This window comes from Podarcis cretensis (assembly GCF_951804945.1).
Source record: "Podarcis cretensis genome assembly, chromosome: 2".
Lineage (NCBI taxonomy): Eukaryota > Metazoa > Chordata > Lepidosauria > Squamata > Lacertidae > Podarcis > Podarcis cretensis.
In genome coordinates this window covers 42,799,797-42,817,889 of record NC_137171.1, presented here as the reverse complement: position 1 = coordinate 42,817,889, position 18,093 = coordinate 42,799,797, and the positions used below count along the sequence as shown (strand labels likewise).

At 45.4% G+C, this 18,093-nt stretch overlaps 1 protein-coding gene across 8 annotated transcripts; it reads right to left on the bottom strand.

Annotated features, from left to right (window-relative positions):
- Positions 1-7,561: 7,561 nt before the first annotated feature.
- On the bottom strand, positions 7,562-16,181 carry LOC307210344 (epoxide hydrolase 3-like). Of its 8 annotated transcripts, none has more exons than XM_079966170.1 (8): positions 15,923-16,181; positions 12,783-13,044; positions 12,375-12,460; positions 11,483-11,658; positions 10,981-11,109; positions 10,274-10,377; positions 8,945-9,093; positions 7,562-8,001 (listed from the first exon to the last, which is right to left on the bottom strand). In XM_079966170.1, the coding sequence occupies exons 2-8, from the start codon at positions 13,023-13,025 to the stop codon at positions 7,782-7,784; spliced, it is 1,107 nt and encodes a 368-aa protein (XP_079822296.1). In that variant the 5' UTR covers positions 13,026-13,044; positions 15,923-16,181; the 3' UTR covers positions 7,562-7,781. The 8 variants fall into 8 exon arrangements, 7 of the variants coding, with proteins under 7 accessions (XP_079822296.1, XP_079822291.1, XP_079822293.1 ...); XM_079966165.1 differs by lacking the exon at positions 15,923-16,181 and adding an exon at positions 14,042-15,417; XM_079966167.1 differs by lacking the exon at positions 15,923-16,181 and adding an exon at positions 14,114-15,417.
- Between the last annotated feature and the right edge of the window lie 1,912 nt (positions 16,182-18,093).

Here is an 18,093-nt window from a genome sequence, read left to right as displayed (position 1 = left end):
GAGTCAAAGTGCATTGTGGTTTGCTCCTATAACCGTGCTTCCAATGCCAGACCGAGGATCCTATTAATAACAGATTACAGTGCCTACATGAAGAATGCATTTCTCTCACCCCATTAAGTATCTATAACTCATCATGCAAGTCTGTTATGGAGCAAGATATTTGGATTATAGCACATAACTGACAGGTGGAAATTAAACCCAGCAAATATCTTCTTTGAATTTAACCATTATCTTGCTGCTGCTGCTGCTGCTGCTACTGCTGCTGCTGCTGCTGCTGCTAACTGTATTTGTTAGTCACTTTTCTTACAAAGTACCTCAAAGTAACTTCTATTAAAAACAATAGTAAAAAAATCTAAAAGCACAATTCAAATAAAAGACTAAAAACACAAATAAACAACAAGGCAAGATTTCAACTCCCACCCTACTAAAAAAGGCCACAACACCCTTCAAATTAAGGGCCAGCTCACAAAATTGAAGTATTAGTCTGATGCCTAAAACTGGATAAAGATAGTATTAGGTGTGTCTTCCCAGGTAGAACGTTCCACAAGTGGGGGGGGCACTACTAAAATGACCCTTCCTCATGCTGCCATCCTCTGAACTTCTTGTGGGAGGGGTCACACGAAGAAGGGGCGCAGATGGTGATCACAGGGTCAAGGTTAGTTTATGTGGGGACAGGTGGTCCTTGAGGTATGGGAGTCCTGAGCCACATAAAGCTTTACAGGTCAAAACCAGCACTTTGAACTGGGGCCAGAAACTTATTGGTAACTAGTGCAGTTGCGCCAAAATTAACATTGTTCTTATTTCATCAAAAGATCACAGGGCAGATTACAGCATAATAATACAAGATGAAAGCACCAGCTACAGCTTTTGAACCATCTTCAAAGGCAGCCCAATGTTACAGTAGTCCAACATAAAGACTACCAGAGCACAGACAACATTAGTTGGCTGCCCCCGGCCACAGCACCAGTCGGAACTGAAGAAGCCCCAAGCTACCTACATGCTCCTTCAGAGGGTGTGCAGATCACCTCCCATCCATCCAGTCTAGCAAACCACCCACTAACAGTGCTTCAGTCTTGTTTTGCCTGGATTAAGCTTAGGTATATTGGCTCTTATCCAGTCCATTACTGAGGCAAAGCATCAATCTAACACACCCACTGCCACACATGGAGATGCAGAGGTAGAGCTGTGTGTCATCAGCATATGGCAGACAACATACTGCAAAACTCCTGATGACCTCATTCAGTAGTTTCATATAGATGTTAAACAACATGGGGGATATGACCGAACCCTGCAGAATGCCACCTTGGATACCCCACAGGGCTGAATACTCCACAAGTACCACCCTCTAAAAATGATCAAGTAGGATTGGAGCTACTACAACAAGGTGCCACCCATCCTCAACCCGGACAGCTGCTCTAGCAGAATACCACAGTCAATGGTATTGAAAGCCACTGAGAGGTCAAGGAGAATTAACAGGGGCCCACTCCCTTGCTTCTCTCCTGACAGAAGTAATCAGAGGGACCAAGGCAGATTCTGAATGAAAACCGGGCCTAGGCCCCAAATGAAATGGATCTATAACATATATGCACACCAATGCCATAATAAAGTGTGCAACAGAACCAAGAGAAATATGTAAGCTCTTACGGTGCACAAATTCCTAATTCAGTATCAGGCTGGAAAATGTATCAAGTCATCGAGCTGAAAACAGTAGTCTCCCAAGAGTTCCTGCTAGAAACCTTACTGAACAAGCCCATTTCTGTGAATTCCTGTATCCATGGTGACCACACTTAGCTGCATCTGGACCTTGCTGTCGAGGGGGTCCCTGTATAGCTGCAGAGGCAGTGGCACCTCAGTGCTGTTGTGTATGGGATTCTTACATTGAAAGCTACTCCACCCCAGAGGCAGACCCTGCTTAATGCGAGGAGTCTCTTGCTGCTGATTTCCGCTGGTCAGAGACTCTGGCTACCACCTCCACCCCCTTTACTATGCTGGGTTTCATAACTCTGAAAGGCAGAGCAGAACTAGGGACACACATTTCCTTTCCTCAAACAGCCCATGGATTTAGTCTGAATCCTCTCAGTGGCAGCCAGCCTGCGCCCCCTTGAGACAACAGGGTAACTCATGTCCAGCCCCCAAGAATGCAGTGAGGCCTGGTTTATGGGTGGGGGGGGAGATGTGACGTGACTAGCACAGAGTAGCTAAGCTGCACATTCCCAAGGCTAGGCCCGCCCACCATGTGCAAGCTATTAGGCAGAGCAAAGCGTTTCTGGTGCTTGACGAAGAATGTTCCCACAGCAGAACGTGGTAAGGGGAGGGTGCTGGCTGAGAGCCAGACGTGTGGAGATAAGTCTCAAGCTGGCTTGGTCCCAGGTCTCGGCAGAGCCACATTCACAGCAACCTCTGGCCTGGCTCCCTAGCTAGAGGGCACCACTTCCTTCAGGGAGAAATTTCATCTGCTCTCAGGGTCACAGCTGCCCATGCCCTTTGGCCGTGCATCGGAGGGACTTGGCCCTGCTTCAGCCAGCCGTCCTCAGCAGCCCAACTGCAGCTTCAAAAGGCTTTCGTAGGAACTCCAAAGAATGTTCTGCAATTCCACTCCGAATCTGAAATGGCACTAATACTCCTGCAGTAAATGCAGGGCCATGAGGAGATTCACAGGAACATCTCTTCTACATGCACACACCGGATACAAGCAACTCCTTGTCCTTCCTTTAGAAAATTCAGAGCAGTGAGCAAGAGATTTTCCTTGGCCTTTATCTAGGTATACTGATCAGATCCATACTCCCACTGCTATAGAAGTACAGCAGTCCCATAATTTACACTGAGGTTGCAGTGTAAACCCAAAGGCAACATCAAGCAAAGTCAGAATGACTACCCTGAACCACCACCCCCACATCCAAGATCTTGACAGAGGCTACTGTGACTATCCCAGAACCCTATAAACAAGGTTAAAACCGCTTAAAAAGCGGTTTCTTTGAGGGAAAACCCTTTGGACAGCCCCACAAGATCTCAAGAGAGCCTTCAGAGCCTGGTGAGCAAGGATCTCATTTCATTCATTCTTTCATTTATCTATCTGCCTAAAGCTGCAGTCCCATAAAAAAGCATTAAGTTGTGGGGTTACTGTATTAGATACTCCCTAAAAAGGATGAAAAGATTCTCTCCCTGTTCCCTTCCAAAAAAGAGGATTTGCTGGGAGGGTAACTTCCCTCTCTTGCTTATAGGGTCAGGGATAGGTTTAGTTCTGTTTTAGGGAGCAAAAATAGGTCATCCATAGTCATTGCTATAGGGGCAGGTGTCGCCCATTGTGCTATTGCTTCTTTCAAAGGGCTGGAGCTGCTACTGCTCCAGAAATGTGGTATTTGGTTCGGTTTCAGATCAAAGGATCTACTGGGCAGACCACAGGGGATCATTGCTCTAGAACGTGGTCTGGGTCCATATACAAGCGTAGGGACTGCCTTTTAAATGATGCCCAGATGACACCATCCTGTTATACAGCTTACACAACTTGGCAGAAAAGCAGTACAGGTGACCAAGTGGGGTGCTGTACAATATTCTCCATTCAGATAAACCACTAATCATGCTCTTTCTATGGCAGGCATGGCCCAGAAATTAGAAGCCAGTGTAGGCATATGCTGTGCATTCACTGAGAGTATTTGACAACCCAGAATGTTTTCTGTCTCACTCTGCCCTAAATTTCTAGGAAGGCTTTGTGTGGATTATATAATGACGGCTCTGAAAAGCTGAGATCCTTAACTTCCATTTCTGCAGACATAAATAAACTCTTCTTGAAGATGTTCCCCACTCTAGCATGAATCATTTTACAACAACCTATTCACGTCAGGCAAATTTGCAATCACTTTTGTTAAAGGAGATTCGTTAAAGCATTTGTTAATGGTTTGTTAGAGGTGACATAATGAAAGTAAGCATAGTGGAGTATATGATTTCCAGCCCCCCTGTTCCCCTTTCACACATGACAGATAGGCTAGGCCTGGCGTTCTTTAATCTAGCTACCCATTATAATGAGTAAAAGAATATCAATGGCAACTGGTGGCTCCTGGACTTGTTGGGGTGGCTTGGTGGCCAAGGAGATCATATAAGGTAGGGCCAAGCGGTTTTGGTTTTCTCTCAGTTGGTTAGACCATGGTGCTGATAACGCCAAGGTTGCAGGTTCGATCCCTGTATGGACCAGCTGGATATTCCTGCATTGCAGGGGGTTGGACTAGATGATCCTCAGGGTCCCTTCCAACTCTACAGTGCTATGATTCCTCCCTTGCAGGAATATTGTGGACTCTTAAGCTTTGCAGTTGTACAAATAATTGGCACCTAACTAAACAGAAAAGTGTCTTACCTTGATTCAGGAGGCGTCCCTGCTGTCATAGTTGCTTCTCTGGGGGGAAAGTTGTGTGGCCTTCACCATGCTGTTATTAGACAACAACAGTACAATTGTTTGTAGGAGAGGGCAATCAATATTGTGTTATCTCCACAACCAGGGCCAGTAGGACATAGCTGACTTCCCACAGTAAGCACGGCGGCAGCGGCGGCGGGGGGACTGAGGGGAAGGGGAGCAGCAGCGACAGTACTCTAATTTTGTGCTATGCCTTGCCCTCATGGCAGCCATTTTGTGCTATGCCACTCACGCCACAGTGGCCATTTTGTGACTGGTGTCCTTGCAGCAATCTTCATTTTTTATTCTTTAAAACTCAAATTAATAAGCAGCATCCATAGCATATCAAACATTTTTTATTTTTATTATCAATTTTTAAAATGAAAAGTTCATCATGATTTCAACAGAAAAGGGCAAGGGTGCCACAGAAAGCGGGGCAGGGTGGGACAGGCATTTTATGATTTGAGTACGTACAGCCAATTTGTTATTTACAACAACAACAAAACACTGTCTACAAGTGTTCTTGAGGAAAATCATATGCTCAAATAGGTTATTTGCTGGAAGAAGTGAGTAACCATTATTATTATTATTGTATTTTTCCTGTACTGTACCTATATATTTTTTAAAAATAAATATTGGGTAGTATTTCATATAGTGCTAAGCAGCTGCTCTATTAGAGCAAGGATTTATCTTTGTGCAATGGATTGATCTCCCCTTCTCCTCCTACTGGGTGCCTCCTAAATCTGTTCTGAAAGTTCCCCCAACTCTCCAGAAAAGATTTGGAGATGGTGCTGGGCTCATGCAGGAGAAGGAGAGGGAAGATAAATCTCCTTGCACGTGCGCTCACGCAAAAATGAGGTTGAACACCACCCGTGATTTTTGAAACAGAAGTTCAACTAAACTTGATTCTTTGCACCCTTCAGTTGTTTTTCTCTCTGCCTTTTTGCACAGCTCTTTTGAGCTCCTATGCTCACTCTCTGCTAGTCCCCAATACTGTATGTAAATTGGCATGAGCAGGAAATCTGTTGCAACAACATCCCCTAGTGGCATTTCAAAAGCACAGCAAATTATAGCCATGATTAGTCTGGTTGAAAAGTGGAATGGCAGAGCATAGCATTTTAAGCTTAAAAGCATCATTTTCTATGAGCAGCATATGTACAGGGAAGATAATACGACAGAAATAAAGTCTAAAATATCGGTGGGGAACCTTTGGCCCTCCAGATGTTGCTGAACTACAACTCCCATCATCCCTATGCATTAGCCATGCTTGCTAGAGAGCCAAAGGTTATGGTCTAAGAGATGCTTTCTGCTTCATCAGTACATATAAAGGGACATATAAGCAAGGTGATTTTTTTTAGTTCAGAGATGAGGATGCTGTGGCACTCCAGTTTCAGCCCAAGCCAGCGTGGCCAATGGTCTGGGATGAGAAGAGTTGTAATCAAATAAAATCTAGAAAAACACAGGTTCTCCGACCCTCGTTTAAATGTCTGTGAGGCATCACATGGTTTCCTCACCAAGAAAGAGAAGAAGAAACATGCTTGACTGGAACAGAAAAATGACAGCTGATGTGACATTTCACAATGAAGGCAGCTGTTGTCACATCTAAGACTAACCAGCCATAGTTTGTGCTCAGTAAAAAAGCTGCCTGGAATCCTGAAATATTGGCACACGACTTCCAGGCTCACTGACTTATACTAATATGATCTTACCTCTGTTTTAGGGACGGAAGTAAATATTCTGATATGGTACTAAACTAACCCTGAACTTAAAAAGAAAATTGGGTGGATGGAAACAAGAGAATGTTAGCCTGAAAGGGACAGACATTGGAGAAGCAAATCAGCTCACTATATGCCCTCACCTAATAATAGTCCAAGCAATTATGGCAGCCTTTACACAATGGTTTGTGAAAAAGCACAAAGCAGTAAGAGCTAGGCTAGCCAAGGCATTGAGGTGGTGCACTATGGTGGCTCCAGCTGAACCCCAATCTACCTGAATTACTGGCCCAAGGAAAACCCACATTGGTTTGTTTATTAGACACTCAGATCCTGGTCCTCCTGGACTATTAGAAGTTTGCCAAGGGCCAAATCTACATGATCCTTTCAAGGACAAACAGCAATGTTCAGCAGAAAACCAGGGGCAGGTTCTGATGCAGAAGAATGTTTCAGATTGAGCCCCGTGGCTTTTTCCTCAAAGATAAAGGTGAACAGATAGAGCAAAGATAAATCAACACTTGTTTAAGCACACAGCTAACATCACAGGTAGTTTGACCCTGAGTATACTAGTTCCTGCCACTCCATCCCCGAAACATTTCCCACTTCTGCACAGCAGCTGCACAATAGCAGCTGCACAACAGCAGCACAATTCACACTAGAAACCCTCTTCCATCTTTAACTTGCAATATTAGGTAATACAGTGGTACCTCGGGTTAAGTACTTAATTCGTTCCGGAGGTCCGTTCTTAACCTGAAACTGTTCTTAACCTGAAGCACCACTTTAGCTAATGGGGCCTCCTGCTGCTGCCACACTTCCACAGCACGATTTCTGTTCTCATCCTGAAGCAAAATTCTTAACCCGAGGTACTATTTCTGGGTTAGCAGAGTCTGTAACTTGAAGCGTATGTAACCCAAGGTACCACTGTATGCCCAAAGGGCAACTGTACTTTCTACCTACTTTCACAGACCGCAGGTGTTTGGAGCATCATCGGATCAAAACAATGGGATGAGCAATAACAGAACAGTATCAAAGCCCCTCTTTACCATGGAGGCTGCTTCATGAACCAACTGACATGCTTTTGCAGGGAGAGTCACACTCCCAGGTAATACCACATGTTAAGAAGCAGCTTCTTCCTAATGTGTCTAACTCATTCCAGGTAGACAGTAAAGTAAGAAGGCTGAAAACATTTCAATGTGATCCATGCCAAGGGTCGCTTTCCTGTGTAGTACCAGTTGCCAAGGTAGTAAGATGCCAATGAAAATGGGTGTGAAACAGCAACAGGAAACACAGCTTAGTTCTGGATTCTGCTGTGCTAAGGCACACTCAACAAAAAGCGATATAGAAGGAAAAGCTGTGCTCTTCCATGAGTATTAATGCCACCATGCTACAGAGGGAGTGAGATAGAAGATTTTCTGCTGAATGCAACAGCTGTGCAGTTTCACCATCAGGAAGCCTGTATCAAAAACCCTGAATCAAATCCTTTTTATTGTAGTGCAAAGAACACAGACTTGCAGCAAAACCAGTTAAAGGCTGCATGGAACTCAGGTTCCAGTATGGTGTAGAAACATTCCACAGGACACAGGGTAGGATCAGATCTCCAGCATCAGGTCAAATGCCTGCTGTTGTCATTTCCTGGGTGGGAGGGATGCTTGTAGTACAGAATGCAGTTACTCCCTCTTTCCATTTCAGTCTCTCTTATGGAGGAAAGCCCACATCAGTTGATTGACTTTTTCAGGTTGCTCCTCACTAACCCAGTGGCTGGCTTCAGGGATGAGCTGCACCTTGATGCTCTTCCGCACGTTCTGCTCAATGCATGGGATAAGCCCTTGTTCCAGGAATCCATCCTTTCCTCCCCAGATCAGCAGAGTGGGCACCAGAATATCCTTGCACTTTGCAGGAACCCAACTGTAGGGATATAGATACACAGGCCACATTCAGATGGCACTTTGTTCAGTCTTCACAATGTTTACTTACCTGTTTATTTTTGTGATCTTCCACATGACATGAAAGCTACTGCTGGACATCTAGTGCACTCTTGCAGAAGTTTAGAGCTCATTTCCATGTTAATGTTTTCCAAAAAAACCCAAAACAAAATCTGTTTGCAACCCTGTTAACTGAGAAAATCACTAGGAGTTTTGCATTGGTAAAATTTGGGGTGCTATCCTGGCATACAGTTTCCCCCCACCATTTAAAATGTAGCGTGACATGGTGGCATATCACTCAAAAAGCCACAGTTCCATAATGGAACAGAGATACTGCAGTGTAAAAGGATCATTAGCAACTAGGAGAGAAGCACTAGCATTATAACCAACAAAACAAACACAATAAACCCTACATCTGAATGCAGCCACAGAGAAGACACCTGCAAATCTGCACTGGACAGCAGGCAACTCACCACTTTGGCCACTTACCCATGTTGCGGCCAACCCTACCACTTTCCACTCTAGCAGGCCTCATGCACAGCAGTGATGAGAAAAATCAATAGAAACCCAGAAAGACAGCATGCCCACACTTCAGTTCCAATTCTAGAACCCAACCTTTCCCATTTCATCATAAGTTAAAATATCTCAGAATCCCCTTCAGAACAGTCACAGGATTTCCTCATCCCCCTTTCCCACCATTTAGACATATATTTTAGGGAGGAAGAGTGTTTTGTCCCCTGCATCACATAATCCAGTGAAGAATGTTGTGACCTCTCCAAATATTTTGACTAGAAAATTCCTGCTGCCAAACAAGTCCCATCCACCTCCAAGGGGAAAGCCTGAATGTACTGGTGCACCACAACTGAGGAAAAGCATATGGTGCCAATACCACACGTGAGCAAATCTGGGGAGGAACGGGTTCTCACGTGGACAGGTTCCTATAGTAATTCAGGACTGGTGTTAAACCTCCACACTTTGACAGGCTGTACAGGTAAGCCTCTAGCTCCTCATCTGTCAAACGGCGTGCTGGGTTCTGGGCTCCTGTCTTCTTGCCAGTCATGATTAATTTTATTAGCTGTAGAAAAAAAGACACAGCACCATGTGGAAGATGATTAAATGCACACCCCATTTTCTGACCCAGAGGCAGCTCATGCCATTTTTATATATTTACTCTCCCTTAGTCTTCCACAAAGTACCTTTGCTGGGAAAAGGAGGAAGCAGCATTGTCTCTTTCCCCCCCTTTCCCTTTCAGCTGGCCCTGATCCTAAAAGAGGATCAGACATATGCATTGACATTGAGGGTAAGGCTTCCGAATGGCTAGGAGCCATTATGGCTATGCTCTGCCACCACAGATGGAGGAAGCATGCCTCTGGATGCCAGATGCTGGAAACTGCAGGAGGGGAGAGTGCTATTGTGCTTAGGTTCTGCTTTGGGGCTTTGCATAGGCACGTGGCTGGTCACAGGGTGCAGGACTGTGTTTTGCACTACAGTTTAAGCCTTTCCCAGCACTCATCTCCACACTGACTAAAAAACTTTGTATGCTACATTTTTGTATGCCAAGCGGCAGGGGGGAGAATGGATGGGGAAGTGAAGGAATAAGCAAAGAAGGTCATAGTCCTCCCTCCCTCTGGCAGCACTAGAACATGTCATAGCTTGCCATGGCCTCTTCATCCCAGACTCTAGGTAATAATCTCACCACATCAATACCCAGTGCTTTTCTTCTGGGGGGGGGACGCAGGGGTATGCATACCCCAAACACTTTGTGAATCTTTGTACTTTTGTCCATTTACTGTATTTATTTCTCCCGATAGTGATTATCTTGAGTCAAAATGAGAGTACCCCCTAAACACTGTTTTAGGGGGGGGAAAGCACTGCCAATACCTTAGAAGTAAACTTTAAAAGCCAGGGCACGTGTACATAAAGGTAGGCAGGTGGGAGAAGACACAGGATTATGCATTTTATGAACCAAGACAGAGAGCCCAGTGCATGAATGTGGATGAAGGGCAGTATAGAAATTTTAGAAATAATAGTAATAATAACCCTGCACCCAGAGCTGAAAGGAGACTGACAGAGAAATTTGGGATGAATACATAAAACACAGTTGAGAACTGTATTTTAGGATTGTGGAAGAGAACCATCAGTCCCCAGAGCAGAATAAAATGATTGGACCCTTTGGTTAATCTGCATGAGCTTACTTCCAAGTATGACAGAACATGAGCTTTGGAACCCACTCCGCAACCGTTCCCTCAACTCACGTAGAAGTCATTTAAGGACCACAGGAACTCTGGTAGCTTTGGGAGCTGGAACAGAAACATGTGGTTGGATCGCAGCAGCTGGGTGGGATGTCGTGGAAAATATTCTGCAAGGTTGAACGGAAAATAAGTTGTGTGTCAGGGCAGTGCCAATTTCTCCACACATGAAATGCCACCAGATACTGCGTGGTATTCAACTATGTTTCAGTTAGAGCAAACCCACTGAAATTAGTCAATGTGAATAAGTTAGGTCCATTCATTTCAACAGGTGTACTCTATGTAAAACTTAGTTGAATGCCACTCTCAGAAACCAATCTTCAAAATAAAATGAAAGATGTCAACTGGAGTTGCTTCCTATTTCCCCCTAACATCTGCGTCAACTTCCAATCCAAGCAATGAGGGCAGGGAGGATCGTTTTTTTTATTTTTTTTAGAAAGCCCTGCTGCCAGGCTCCTATTTATTCACAAACAATGCTTGTGTGTTGGGGTTGGGAACTTGAGCAAAGCAGACAACCTCCTTCCCACTTCCTCCCAAAAGATCTGTGGTGTGAAATGATGGCCCACCCTGACTCTGCATCCTAAGGGCAATGCAGTCATGGTGGCCTTTTACAGTTCTGCAGGCTTCCCTCTTCCATCCGCAATCCTGTTTAGAGCTAGAAAATGCCAATAGCCATGGTGAGAACCAGAATCATGGGGCAGTACAAGACTTACCTAATAAAACATGTGGTTGAACAGCATCCATGACAATCAGCTTCTCCAGCATATCGGGGTAATTGGCAGCAAATGCCAAAGCTATGATTCCTCCCCAGTTATGCCCCACCAGTATGCACTTAGGAATCTCTATAAAGAACAAATAGAAAGCAATGAAAGAGAGACAATGGGCTGTATTCAGTGCTTATCATACTCAAAATAGAACAAGTGAAGTTAATGGACATGAGTAACTTAGGTTCATAGTTTCAGTGGGTCTACTTTGAGTTGGACATAACCAATCATGGAAAAGTAAGTATCTGCCTATGGGAAGCTACAAGCCTGCTAGATAATTTCCCAAACTCACACACCAGTTCATCCCCACAATGCTCCATTCAGCACCTATGCAACACTTCTGAAAGCTTAGCAAGACTGAGCAGAGGGCATTCTCTTCCCACTGCTAAAAGGTAAGCCACTGCAATGGCAAGCCAGACCCTTCCTCCAAAACAACCATTTCCACTCTTACCATTCTTCTTATTGGGGCTCAGAGCTTCAATGACATCATGTACATCTGCCAGCAGAGCATCCCTCTGATAGTGTTCACAACCAGCTGGTGCGTCGGAAAAGCCATAGCCCCGCAAATCGAGGGCCACCACCTTATAGGCCCACTTAAATTCTTGCAATTGATGGCGCCATGCAAACCTGTTGAAATACATCCAAACCATAAAGGGATAAGTAGAGAAGAAGGCTTCCCTACGTGAAAATTCCAGGACATCGGTGCCTACTTTTGTTGTGTTGCTTTAGTCCTGCTCTGTAACTTCTACAGTTTTTGCTGCTTGGTTTGTTTATTATTGTTACAAAGGTTGCTGGTCTGAACTGTATTTCTATATTGTGTACAAATGATTTTATTAATGCTTATTGTACACTACCCTAGGATCTTTAGATGAAAGACAATTTAAAGGTATTTTAATTAAATATAAGTATTCACCTTGTTTCGCTTCCTCACCCTCTAAAAATCAAGAAACCCCCACCAAGTTTTTGCTTAATTTATCATGACCTCTTCTACATTTGTTAAAACTGTAAGTCTACTGTATATCATGTTGCTTCTGATTCTATGCAGCATAAGGTCAACACTAAAAAAAAGTTGTATTAATTACAATTTAATGATGAAGGCCTTATGGTCATTCACCATGAGAGGATAGCAGCAATCAAGTCCCTTCCTTCGGGAAGTTAATATTTCTGTCTAAGACCTTTGCCCCAACTTTGCAGGAATTTGCTGGCCAGAAAGGAATTACGTGACACGTTGGCTGACAGATCTGTAGCCTATCACTTCCTGCACTAACCACACCTGGAGTAAATTGATATCAGCTCCAGGCATTGCACTTCTTCCTACTGCCGCACAGCACAGCGACGCTTACCAGTTCTGGGGAAATCCATGCAAGAAAAGCATCAGCTGAGCTCCTTCCTTGCCAGCAGCAACATAATGGAGACGCAGCTCTGAATTCTTGATACCCCAAAAGACAGAGAAATAGGAAAGTTACACACAGACAAGAGCTCAGTGATAGTGACAGGTTCACAATATGTGACATTTTCTGTTAAGAGACAGCTGAGGGGAAAGACACTTTGCATCTAAGACTTTGAAGAGCAGCTACCAGTAACCTTTGAAAATATCAGGGTAGAGGGACAAATAGTTTGACCTGGCAATAAGCCGCGTCCTATGTTCCTCCCAACCTGTAAAATACATGACCAGGATCCTGCCTTCAGCAGCTGTCTGTGAGCCCCTGACTATGGCTGGAAGCCTCCCCCTTCCCCTCCACTGTACTCACTTTTAGTGTCACAAAGCCGTGCTCCCCATGTGAGGCATCAGTGAGGCATCTTGGTGGAGTCTCCCGTCTCTTCTTGCGCAGCACCTGGAAAGGACCCCTAGACACCACTAGCGATAGGGCCCACCAACAGTAGAAGGCAGCAGCAAGGGAAGCAGCACTATACACAACCAGCCAGGACACAGCATTAGAGACCTTCAGCATCAGGCGTGTGGGGATCAGTAAGAGGCGATAGAGAGAGGCCATCCCCTCCTGTTGTTTGGGGCTGCAAGAGAGAGGCTGCAGTTCAGAAGTAGGAGAACACACTTTGCATCCCAAATTCAATCCCTGGCATTTACAAGTAGAGCTGGGCAAGAACCCTGCCCAAGAGCTGCTTCTAGTTAATGTAGATCGGGGTGGGGAGCCTCAGGTCCACTGGGCAAAAGCCCTGTGAGACTTTCCTGGGCCACTGCCACTTTTCTTGGTGTGTAGAATTGTCTGTAGAAACTTCTTACTTTTGCATGGTTAGAATGCAACCTTTTCCCTCATCTGTATGCACCACTGTTATACAGCCTAAGAAAGGTTACTTGCTGCTGTAGTCAGTCCTGAGACAGATAAACCAATGGTCTGATTTGCTCTAAGGCTGAGGATACACCAGAGTGTTAATGCATGCATGGAATGCACAGATCCTATTTTTTCCCTGTGCACTTTTGTCCATACAAGAGCACTTTTAAGTGAACTCCATCTCAGCATTTACCATCACCACTAGTGGGCAGTGCTTGATGGAATATATTTGCACATGCAAGTATTTGCTTATTTTTAGATACAAGCTTTCGGATATACCAGACTTGCACAAAACACTGTTGGAAAAATGTAAAAAGAAGTGTGTTCCCAAACAGCCCCACCAAGCACCTCTCACTAGCTGAAGTAAAGGGAGGGCGCTGTGATAGATGGCACCCAGCAAAAGTTACCACACACCTTTTAAAAAATGCCCACACAATGTGCTTCAGTACACCTATGGCTAGGATCATACAGGTCTATGTTGGATCCCCACCCTTACTGCATTATCCACAGAATGGACAAATCTGAACAAAAGAGGGGGAGCGTGCAAGGTGCCACTTGGATGAAGACAACATTGTGCAAATGTGACAATTATGCACACATAGAATACTGAACCCACTTTAAACTGCACTCCAAAACATTTGCCCACGTATGTGCACATAAAATAGAAGATCTAGCTGAAAGGCAACACGTTGGGATCTGCATTCATTGTTACAACGAACCCTAATAATGATTCTTGTATAATTTTTTAAGTTACTGTAAAATCTTAGAAGGAGCGTGGCTGTTATGAGGACCTTGCACTTCGGGATCTGCCACGACACTACCGGTTGCAAGTCCTTTCTCAGAAGACCAGAAACTCGGACCCAGCCGCGTTTCAAACGGGAGTCCTGCCACGGGAGGCACGACGCGTGTCCATAGGAACTCAACCGAGCAAACTCTCGGTATCCAGCAAACCCAAGCAGGGGTGCTCGCCTGCTAACACGGCTGGGTTCTTGGCTGCCTTCGGATAAAGCGGTGGGGCTCCCAAGCTGAGATAGTCAGTGGCGCGGGCAACCGAAACTCTCTCTCTCGGTACCTCAAGGAGCGGGGAGTCACTCGACGCCGGCGGGGCACGTTCAATCTCCCCCTGCTCCCGCGACCCACTCGCTCCGGCTTCCGTTTTATAAAGGCAGCGCCGCCCCTCTAGCTCCTCCCCGCCCGCCAAGGGAAGACGCGGCGGCAAGGCGAGGGAGCAGCAGCGCTTCCTTCCCCGCCTCTCGGGGCCTCCTGCTCCTTCCGCGGCTGCTTCGGACGCAGAGCTCCGCCCGTCGGAGCGACCAGCAAAGCCGACCAGGCCTCTCTCCGGCGGAGGGACGAGAAGCCTGCGGAGGGACGGGGGCGGCTCTCGTCCACAGCTGCTCCCTGCCCGCTCGCCTGCTTGATCTCGAGGGCCCGCCGAGAGAGCGCGCGCCCAGGGAGCCAGGCCTGGAGAGTCCGGGCGCAGGGCCGGATCTCACCCAAAGGAGACCCCGCCTCCTACAAGTCAGGCACGGCGGCAAGAATCATAGAGATGGAAGGGACCACGAGGGTCATCTAGTCCACACACACACATTCCGCCATGCAGGAATATTTTGCCCAATGTGGGGCTCGAACCCACAGTTTGGAGATTAAGAGTTTTTGGCTTTTGGAAACCTCGGACGGTCAGAGGAAGGCGAAATGGCCCCTGCCCGTGACACATAAATGACCCTCTCTTTCAACTCGGCTGCAGAGCTATGCTTACCACCCCACATATTCACGCACCGGATCATCAGAGTCTCTTTGAACTGTCCATGATCAGGCAAGGGAACAACAACCCGCTTTTCGGGTAGGTACCTTTGAAACACATTCTTTCCCTCCCACCTGAAAGAATTCTGGGCGCTGTAGTTTGTTAAGGGCTGCTGGGAATTGTAACTCTGGATTGAGTAAACTACAGTACCCAGAATGCTTTGAGGGAAAGGATGTGCTTTTGAATGTGCTTTAAAGGTATAGTGGGCGGTAGTTAGAGTCACTCACCTCTACAGCTGAAACGGTACCAAAGTATTTTATTGGTAATATAATGTAAGGACACAAAACTACAACTCGACAATAAACAAAACATTCTTCTCTGTATACTAGCTGAGATTTCCTACAGGCAAGCTGCAAAACAACTGAGATTATGGTACTTTGGAAGCTGAGGTGCTTGGTGGGGATACGATGGGCTAGGTGGTCTGGTGGTGCACTTAAAAATGGTGATAAGTGAACAGAAAAAGAGCCTGTTGGCCTAAGTGGGCAAAGGATGGCAGCCTAGGCTTTGGTTTAAGGTTGGTACTTTGGTGGGGGAACAGGGTTTTGTTTTATTTTATTTACCAGGCAAAAACTCAGCAGTTTGTCTTTTTCGTGTGCAAATAACAATACTGGGAAAAGTTTCACCATGCCTTTGAGTTCCTTAGAGGAGAGAGGGGATATAAATGTAATAAATAAATGATTCTCTAGCTTTGTGTTATTCCATGCCTCCATGGCACTCATTTTCTGACTGGTGCCCTCGCTCTCAAAATTCAGAATGTGCCCATGGGCCAAAAAACGTTTGCGACCTTTGCTCTACTTACTGCGCCACACTTGCTCTCTCTTTTCAGTCCTATTCCATCTGCTAAGGAAGCAACCTCTGTACAGACGACTCCTCTAGTCTTTTTATTTCTGTTATCTTTTTGCTTCCTTCACTATCTCCTTTATTCTTCTCCCTCTTCAATCACTTCTCGTGGGACTTTCAATTATGGCACGTCAAGCAAGTACCTAGAGCAGGGGTTGGCAAGGTTTACCTCGCCTGGGCCGGTTCACTCCAGCAGAGATCCCTCTGTGGGCCGGATCATGTGTGCGCCTACGATTTTTGGCGTCTGCGCAGATGCGATTTCCGGTGTCTGTGTCTGCGCAGACACGATTTTTGGCGTCTGCACATGCGTGGTTTCCGGCACAGCGGAAGCGAGTCCTTGCGCCACGCAGCACATGGGGACTCACCGAGCGGGCAGCTCAGTTCGGGGGCGGCTCATGGGCCAGTTAAACAACCCCCTTGGGCCGCTTGTGGCCCATGCGCCTTAGGTTGCCGATCCCTGACCTGGAGGGTCAAGTTGGAAGGGGCATCAACTGAGCTGCTCTACTCTTGGGCACCTTTTGTGCTTTTCCCTGTCCCACTAGCACCACCACCCCTTTCTGAAGGCAAAATGACATGAGGCCCTGATCACTCCCCTGTTCCTACCTGGGAAATTTAATTTCCCCCATTCGCTGTAATGTCACTTTCAGAACTAAAAGAGTAGGTGTTGCACACAGAATCCACAAGGTGGCTCCCCCTGCAAACATTGAAGTACAGTACTGTACTGATTTCATTCTAGCTTCAGAGTGAAACTAAGCATGCACTGTATAACTTTGCCAGCAGTTGCTGTCGTGGGCCTTAATGTATTTTGTTCATACATACTCTGATTGTAGCATTGGTGTGGTTATTGCTAGTTTCCCCAAGTGAGCTATGCTATTGTGTTTTTTTTTTTTTTCCAATTTCCCCCAAACTTAAGCTGGATAATCAGGTCCATTGCAAGAAAGTCTGTGGCTCACAACAGTCTCCACTAAAGATTCCAAAAGATGATATTGCTCTTTCCCCATTATTGGTTTTTCTGTAAATATATGTGTAAGATATGGATCATGGGCAAGTGTGAACTGGTACACAAGGAGATCCAGTAACAATGACAGGCAGTATGATTTGAGTGCCATGGGAGGGGAAGCAAATGTTTTGTTACTTTATTCTCATTGTATTTTTAATGCCAGAGAGGGGTAGAATCATGGTGAGATTTCTTCTTCTTCTAATGTTACAATAACTTAACCATCCTTGTGTCCTACCCACCTTAACTGCCCCTTCCTCAATCCTGCCCTTACAGATTTCCATAAAGGAGATAGATTTTGGTGGTGGAGCTGCAAGACAGCAATATTTTCATCAAGATTCCAAGGCCTGATATATATGGTTCTTGAACTGAATGCTCCCCCATTAAAAAAATAATTACCTGGCATAGAAAATTAAAAAGCTTGTCTGGGAAAAAGGCTAATCAAGAACTCCTCTCCTCGGCATTTAATTTTACATGTTCCAGATTTAGACACACACACATGTGCTTGCTTGAAGCAACCACTTGCCTCCTAGCTTCACTGCAGATGATTCATTAGCACCTCTGAACACATGCCTGGCAGATAATAGTGATTCTGGAATGAAAAATAGCACGAGTTTCATACAGTGGTACCTTAGGTTACATATGCTTCAGGTTACAGACTCTGCTAACCCAGAAATAGTGCTTCAGGATAAGAACTTTGCTTCAGGATGAGAACAGAATTCGTGCTCTGGCGGCGTGGCAGCAGCAGGAGGCCCCATTAGCTAAAGTGGTGCTTCAGGTTAAGAACAGTTTCAGGTTAAGAACGGAACTCCAGAATGAAGGTACTACTGTATTTGCTAATACATTATACCCTAAGCTGAAGCAAAAGATGCTCTGCTGTACATTTTAAAACGTGTGTTAACATTAGCGCCATTGTGCCCCATGTTTAGTTATGTTATTTATATATTTATTTTCTTATATATTTAAGTTACACATTTATATTCCACACTTTCTCCAAAGGAGCCCAGGGTAGCAGACCTGTCGATATAAGAACTATATATAAGTTGTTTCTTCAGTATACAGTGGGAGCTATACAATGATGATGCTAGACCATATTATCATTACAGTGGTAACTCTGGTTAAGAACTTAATTC

Excerpts from the sequence above, each read along its gene's own strand:
- LOC307210344 (XM_079966164.1), bottom strand. Across the intron at positions 12,461-12,782 it reads ACGGCTTTGTGACACTAAAA|AATTCAGAGCTGCGTCTCCA; the intron begins GTGAGTACAGTG and ends TGGGGTATCAAG. Across the intron at positions 10,378-10,980 it reads TCAACCACATGTTTTATTAG|AATATTTTCCACGACATCCC; the intron begins GTAAGTCTTGTA and ends TCAACCTTGCAG.